This window comes from Melampsora larici-populina (assembly GCF_000204055.1).
Source record: "Melampsora larici-populina 98AG31 unplaced genomic scaffold MELLAscaffold_2, whole genome shotgun sequence".
NCBI lineage: Eukaryota > Fungi > Basidiomycota > Pucciniomycetes > Pucciniales > Melampsoraceae > Melampsora > Melampsora laricis-populina.
Window position 1 is genome coordinate 1698508 of NW_006768766.1, and position 7544 is coordinate 1706051.

General features: G+C 42.5%; 3 protein-coding genes across 3 annotated transcripts in view; 2 read left to right on the top strand and 1 right to left on the bottom strand.

The window, feature by feature from the left end:
- Positions 1–1989: 1989 nt before the first annotated feature.
- On the top strand, positions 1990–2705 carry MELLADRAFT_59084 (uncharacterized protein; the record flags this gene model as incomplete). Its single annotated transcript, XM_007404276.1, has 3 exons — positions 1990–2007; positions 2073–2561; positions 2688–2705. 3 exons carry the CDS (start codon positions 1990–1992, stop codon positions 2703–2705), a joined length of 525 nt encoding a protein of 174 aa, XP_007404338.1.
- Positions 2706–3415: 710 nt separating this feature from the next.
- On the top strand, positions 3416–6205 carry MELLADRAFT_32752 (uncharacterized protein; the record flags this gene model as incomplete). Its single annotated transcript, XM_007404277.1, has 14 exons — positions 3416–3589; positions 3693–3704; positions 3777–3824; positions 3892–3969; positions 4044–4164; positions 4236–4296; positions 4389–4566; positions 4632–4703; positions 4785–4871; positions 4931–5015; positions 5071–5257; positions 5326–5603; positions 5674–6004; positions 6067–6205. The coding sequence occupies 14 exons, from the start codon at positions 3416–3418 to the stop codon at positions 6203–6205; spliced, it is 1851 nt and encodes a 616-aa protein (XP_007404339.1).
- A 602-nt stretch (positions 6206–6807) lies between these two features.
- The window catches only part of MELLADRAFT_101803 (uncharacterized protein), a gene marked incomplete at both ends in the record, with an annotated part of 1649 nt that continues 912 nt past the window's right edge, over positions 6808–7544 (bottom strand). The window contains 2 exons of the mRNA XM_007404674.1: positions 6808–7310; positions 7374–7393. Of these exons, the coding sequence (XP_007404736.1) occupies positions 6808–7310; positions 7374–7393 (523 nt within the window). The remainder of the gene's footprint in view (positions 7311–7373; positions 7394–7544) is intronic.

Here is a 7544-nt window from a genome sequence, read left to right on the forward strand (position 1 = left end):
AGAAGTTGTGCAGGATACAACATGCTGATATCCAAGCATTCAGGCGCTTTACACATTGCTCGTCCTTTAAGAGCAATCGTAAGTCTTTCAAAGACTGCCATCGAGACTTAAGCATACCATTACAGTGTTCAATTGCTACACGTAATTCACTCAAAATTTTGTTAAAAGCCATCTTCTCGTGTGTCAGAGGAATACCTCCCACTCGTTTGAAAGCCGGGATAATGAACGAGTTGGTGCTGTAACCTGAATCAGCCAGGAGATATTCTCCTTCGGAAAAAAAGTCCATCGGGTCTGACCAGATCTGGAAATATGACTGGTCAGTGAAATAAAACAAAGCCGTACAAAAGCTTGAAAAGATATTGAACTTACCGAGGAAGTACGCATGACTCGCTGGTCATGAACACTACCACACCAACCATGGCGAGCAAACGTGATCCTACGATCATGATTGCATACAAGCATTGAGTTGACTGCATACATATATTTCCGTGTCCAATAGTCCTCTTTGCACTTTGGAGGACCAAATGCAAGAGGTATCAATGTACCATCCACAAAACCAACACAACCTTTGAAAGGAGTGTTTGCGCCCACAGAAGATCGAATTTTAACACGCTCCTCAGGTGTAGGCCAAGACAAATACTTCTTTTCCATCCGAACGATTGCAACGATACATCTCCACGTGAAATTTTCAACGCTGCCTTCTGAAACCACCAAGTAACTGTAAGTAAACAAATGAATAGCTGAAAACCCATCATTATATGTAGAAGCTCACGTGAAATACCAAATAGATGAGCAAGAACACCAATACCACCTCCATTTCCCGAAAGTCCAAGATTCGCCAGAGTGACCAGGAGTTGAAGCTCAATTGGGCTCTGCGGACATGTTGATTGATTCTCAAATACATCACACGTTGCAATTTCGTTAAGCAAAGTCAAGTAGCTGGAACGGTCCATTCGAGCCTAGTGTTGTAAGCTGGTGAGTTAAACAAACACCTAGAGCACATCATATCGAAATGAACAAACATACCAGGTTCAAAAAGGTCACATCGCTTGAGGCCCAGATTCTATTGAACATCGTGTGAAATTCTTGAGGTCCACGGCGCCTTGATTCAAAGTATCGCTTGCGCTGGACCATATCGATCGCAAGTGACCATAAGGCTGGATTATTGAATGGAGCCAGCGGGTCTGATCGGCTTGTTGAAGAATTGAGCAAAGACTTCGATCGTTTTCGAAATATCATCCACAGGGCCACACACACATGAGGCTCGAGATTGAACGCCGCTTGAATGCGTGGGAGCTGTAGTAGCTGGCAGAAGTTGGAGATACTGGAATTTGAGCGACTGGAAACCTTTCGCCTTGCAGTTAGGACCAGACTGTGAGGACTAAAATCGTTGCCTTGATTGGCGAGTCGCTTGAATGCTCGAATGACTTTTTTGCGGGACGAGAGGCGTGGCATGAAGGGCAAGATTGGGCAATTCGTAGTGGGGTTGTGAAAAAAATAATTATGCAAGATTGGTGCAAGAAATCTTGCACCGATCTTGCACGGATCTTGCACGTCGGTCTTGCACGGATCTTGCACAGGTTTGAGGACCATAAGTATATAATTGCTTTCGAGTGACTTTCCTTTGGCTGAAAATCAAGGAATGAGATACATTCTCCAGGATCTTCCACTGTGAGAGTCAAAGTGGGGAAGCCATTTCTGTAGGTTGTCTGCCGTGACATAGGGTGCCCACCATCCATGCCGTAGAACGCAGAATCGCAGTCTGAAATATAACTCACGTGAATTGAAAAAGTGCTGGGAAATGATTAGCTTGAAGCTGATGTCTGCTGCTGGCCCTCATTGTGAGGACGAACAAAACTTTCAAAGGCTGCGAGCCCGATCCGATAATCCGAGCAATCCGCCCGGCTGTCGAGTATGAGTTGTACCATGAATGTGACCTTGAACCCTGATTTCGATCCCAGGCCATCTCTCCTAAATTTTGATACGAGAATGGCTCCCAACACCTGCGTGAGTTCAGAGTCAGAAAACTTCTGCTTACGCTTCATGTTAACCGTCTTGCGCTTCATTTGTAGGAAACAGACCTCACAGGCGCAGATTTCGACGGACTTGACCCTTCAACTTCAGATCATCTTTTGGCACGGGCAGCGGGTACTTCGAGTAGCGTGTCATTATACCCATACATCGATCTACAACGTTCTTATGCACTAAATACTCAACAACCTCCACTCGGTCTCCCACTTATCGTTCGACCTCATGATACTCGTAATACGATTTCCACCGACGAATCCCTTTATTCATTGGATGACTCTGAACCAGAGTTACTCATCCATCTTGTCTTCAGTGAATTGGTTCGCATCCGTACCCTTTTGGTTGGAATTGGACGTGGAGAAGAGGCTCCTAGACTTTGTCGTGTCTGGGCTAATGTGAATGGTATCGGATTTGAAGATGTAGATGATCGTAAACCTGATCAGGAATGGGAGCTGTGTGAGGCGGATGGAGCGGTGGAATATTCTACACGAGTTTCTAGATTTCAATCAGTGTCAACTCTCACCTTTCTTTTTGTGAGTAAATTTCTCCATTTCTATCTATGATTATCGAACTGAAAATTATGAATGAATCCCAATTTTGGATTTTCTTTATTCAGCGGCAGCCATCTGGTGGGGACTGTTCACGACTCTTTTTTCTAGGCGCTTTGGGTGAAGTAAAACACTTGAAAAAAGATCCCACCTCGCAATTAAGTGTTGGGGCTGAAAAGTCAGTCATCTGTCTCACGTACCAGATAAGTTAAATAACTGACAATCTCATCCTTTCCAATCTTTGTTCATTCTTCGTGATCAGCGCTGCCGATGCGATGATTGATAGAATACGAGAACAGATGGGTGGCTCACAGACTACTATTCGCTAATTTTATCTCTTCTCCATCTTTGCTGTTGTGATTTTTTATTTTGTTTCTTTCATTAGCTCTTGCAAGATGTCCATGTATCTCATGCTCATACCGTCAGCTCTCGAGAACTTTAGGGTTGAGCTTGTAATTTTAGTATCCCACTCAAATTCCAATCACTTGTCCTTGTAAATGTCTTGCCGGGAATTCACCATTTTGGCAAGACTTTCCCTGCTGAGCGCTTCTCTAGGGGTGACTTAGTTAAGTTGAGAACCCCTAAATACAGGTTTCGAGATGAGCAGATGACCGTTGAGAGTGCGAGAAACAGTCAACAGGATGTTTGCAGATTCAACATTCCTTCTCATCGACCTACTTCATTCATTTCTTCCTTCAAACTGTGGTCCGAATTCCCATTGGAAGGTCAATCGGCGTCAAACTCGTCAAACATACATCAGGTGACCAGGTCCCTCTCAAGTGTCGACCCAAACAATCAACATATCCCTACTTTGAATCTCTTTAATCCGGCTCAGGAACATGATAAAGCGATTTCTTGATACATGCGAGATTTTGGTTTGGCTGTTCGCTTTGACACATGCATGCGGGGATCATGTCAAGCGTCATCAGCCATCAGCATCCGATCCGACGGGACGTCCATATCGAGAGCTTCAATGGGGTGACCTCAACATCATTCACACAACGGACACTCATGTAAGACTTGCATTGTGATCTTTACAAAGTAGGAGTCGGTCTCAGGTTTAGTTCACGATAACTGACTTCATTCTGCACCGGATGGTTCAATATTTTTGTTCAGGGTTGGCTCATGGTTAGCAATACCATCAATTTATCACTCGCCCTCATATTCAATCGCTCAAGATGTTTCTTCGGGGTTTCGTAGGGACATCTCCATTCACAAGAACCTGAACCAAACTATAGTGGAGATTTTGTGAGATCAATGTCATTGGAGAATATGGCAGAGCTCAAAATATTGATACTGGACATCCATTACATAGGGCGATTTTCAATCATTTGTGTACCGAATGAAGGAGAAGGCGGCAGAAAAGGGAGTCGACCTGTTGGTTATCGATACAGTGTGTAGCCCTGAACTTTGCAGTGTCCATTTAGGAAAAATTGACATCCAGCTCACCAATTCTCGAATCTGCAGGGTGATCTTCATGATGGAAACGGATTGAGTGATGCGGAGCCATTGGTACATATTGGTACCCCTCGAGGTTCTACTTCCAACAAATACTTTGCTCGTGTACCTTACGACATCTTGACTATCGGTGAGTAGTGGAGACAGTTTGAAAATTCCAAACAAGCCTTCTCAAAATCCAACTGACTTGATTTTCAATAGGAAATCATGAATTGTACGACCTTCCGATTGCTCAAGACATGCATGATAATTTTGCTCCTGTGTGAGTTTCGGAAACCTCAATCAAACTACATAAGCTCTAGCATCATCACTATATCTAGTTCAATGAAAACTAAGTTTGGTCCTCGCATCTAGATGGAATGGTTCCTATCTCACCTCCAATGTCAACATCACTACCTCAGGTACATCTGTCCCCATTGGATCCCGGTATCGTAAATTCAAGACAACTCAAGGCAGGACTGTGACTGCATTTGGTATTACTTTTCATTTCACTGCCAATGCCAATGGCACCGTGGTTCAGCCACCTACTGAGGTGATCCTTTTCATTGGATATTTTAAAATCATACGAGGAAGACTTATATCTATATTCCCCTCTAGTTAGTGAAAGAGGCGTGGTTCCTTGAGGCTATACGCGAAAGACCTGATGTGTTCATTCTTACTGGTCATATGGTACATTTTGAACTTCTGCTTCCCTCAAATCAAATATCCCCTCTGAATTGTAATTTCTGCATTGTAATTGTTTTTCGGTAGGGTGCGGCAGATGACGATTGGAAGGTGGTACTCGAGGTGATCCGAAAATTACATCCCAAAGTCCCGATTATGATTCTAGGTGGACATGTAAGCATCTTTCTCCCAATAGAGGAACATCTCTGATTTAACTTTGTATGTCACAATAGTACCATATTCGTGACTGTCGACAACTTGATAGTCATTCTATGTCTATTTCAAGTGGAAGATATATGGAGACCATCGGATGGATGAGTAAGCTTGAGTGGTCTGATCTATCATTTCAAATGTGACTTATACATGGTTTTAGGTGTTCAGGGTTTAAATCGAACCGGGGATGTGAGCTTTTCAAGACGCTACCTCGATCAGAATAGAGTGACCTATGCCTTCCATGCTGGGTCGGGCTTCGACACCGAGGCTGGGATCAACACCACTCATGCCATCAGTGAAACGGCTAATAAGTTTAACATCACCTACAAATTTGGCACAGCTCCTCAGTAAGCTTGACCAGTTAGTGTATATGTTCGTGATACTTTTCAAGATTGCTGACCACTGAGATGTGCAGGTCTTACTTTAACTATCGAGTCCCCATCACTGCCAATAACTCGATGACTTACCTGCTCACAGGACCTGAAGGAGTACTCCGATCTGTGGTTCGAAGTCTCGAACGGCCTCATCCTCCTCTGATTGCACTCAACTCTGGATCGATACGTTTTGATATTTTCAAGGGAGATTTTACGGTCAATGATGAGCTCATCACTATGCCGTTCAAGAATGCATTTGTTTATGCACCCAACGTACCTCGGGATGTTGCAGCTCAATTCATTGATGCCTTGAATACTGGTCAGTCTTGGATTTCCTGTTGAAGCTGAAGAGCTCATCTGAAATTTACTGTACGACATGACTCTTACAGGTGGGATTGGAAGCACTCGGCGTCGTCGAAGTCTTATGGCACCAGATGAAAATGATAGAAATCAAGACTATCATACAGGTCAGAATGTCGAAGAGATATACATGTCATATCTACGAAATCAACCTAGCGCTCAAACTTACTTTGGTCCGATCATAAGGAAGAATGCGCGTAGCAGTGTTACACCTGAATCATATGGCTATGTAACAAAAGATTCCTGTCCTGGAGTGGGTGATGATACTCCACATATTCCTTTACCGGTCTATGATCCACCTGAATACGTTGGAACACCTCTTCCACCTGACGCAGAAGAAGTAGATGTTGTATTTTATGAGTTCGTCATTCTCTATAAACTTCTTGCACCTTGCATACTAATCTTGATCTCCTATGTCACAGTTTTATTTCTTCATTTGCATTAAAGGCTTTGAATAAAGTGCAATCGACCAAGACCTACACCAAAGCGGATCTGCTACCTTATGTAGATATCTTGGGAAACCAGATGTTTGGACTATATGCTCAACAGAAATGGAATTAGTGACATTACCCATTCGACTTGACTTGAATATCATTGGAACATTTTTTGCTTTCTTTGAGTTTTGCTTTCTTTTTTGTTGTGTTTTTGTTGTTTTATGTCCTTTGCAAAACCTCGATTCTCATGTACAATAGGAAGTCATTAGAATCCCTCTATCTTTCGGTTAGGCATCTTATTTGTGTAATTGAAAGGTTGTATTTGATCACAGGTTGTCTGTGGAGCTGTGGGTGATGTGTGGTAACCCACTGACCATTGTCCCATCAGCCTCAGTCTCTCTTGTCAATGTCGACTCTACTCATTTTGGATTTTGCTGCAATGGCATTTGTGTTTTAAACACAAAACGCAGCTCGCAATGTCAGTGTCACTGAGTAGATTTAAGACTTATGAATGAATGACAAAGTATTTTTCACACGCACATGAGACTACAAGTCTTCTTTTGACTAACAAGAGAATCAAGCATCTCAATAAATATATATAAAGAACCATGAAATGAAGGACTGAGGGTTAGAAGTGGATACAAGTCAAGTAGTAATGACAGACTAAGGTTAGATGTGAATACAAGTCGACGAGAGTAGGTCAGGAGGAGAGTCATCAAAAAGTTAAGATCAAGGACAAGTCAACAAGTCACCCAAGAGGTTAACTACCATATCTTGTTCCTTTTCATTTGCTCTAGCATCATCTTTTGCAAGTCTTACAGTAACACTAGCCCAACAACCTTCATCACGATCCATAATTTCATGTTCACTTGGAAGAACTGAAGTACCACATCTTTCAATATCTTGATGATTCTTCCAAAATTTTAAATTACTATGACCATATTGTGAAGTTAAAACAAATTTATAATCTTCTGGTTTTTGACAATTTTCTTTGGGACCTGCTTTTTGAATATTGACGTTGAGAAGAAAATCAGGTGGTAGATACGGCGATTTCTTATCACCTAATGTTAAAGCGTCAACTAATCGAACCACAACTTTTGCGTATATGAAACTTGGATCTGAAGGTACGAGTTCATTGTATCCATGTCGGTTTTTATCACCATAAACGGATATGGCGATGGCCGGTATACCCTGAGGCTGTGCTGCGGAATATCTCGCGGCATTGAAAGTTCCTGATCAGCAATCAAAAGGAAACAAGATTGAGTTAGTGTTGTGCTTCAATAATGATGACCCACTCGCCGTTTCATCATAAGTTCTGATCAAGTGATATAATCAGAAAAGTTAGAAAAGTCAGAAAAAGGAGCAGAACCTGAGAACATCGCCTGAGGTCCGATGTTGGCACCAACATTAGGACCTGAAAGAACTAGGTCAGGTTGCCTCCAAAATAAGTTTGGATAAGTGAAAAT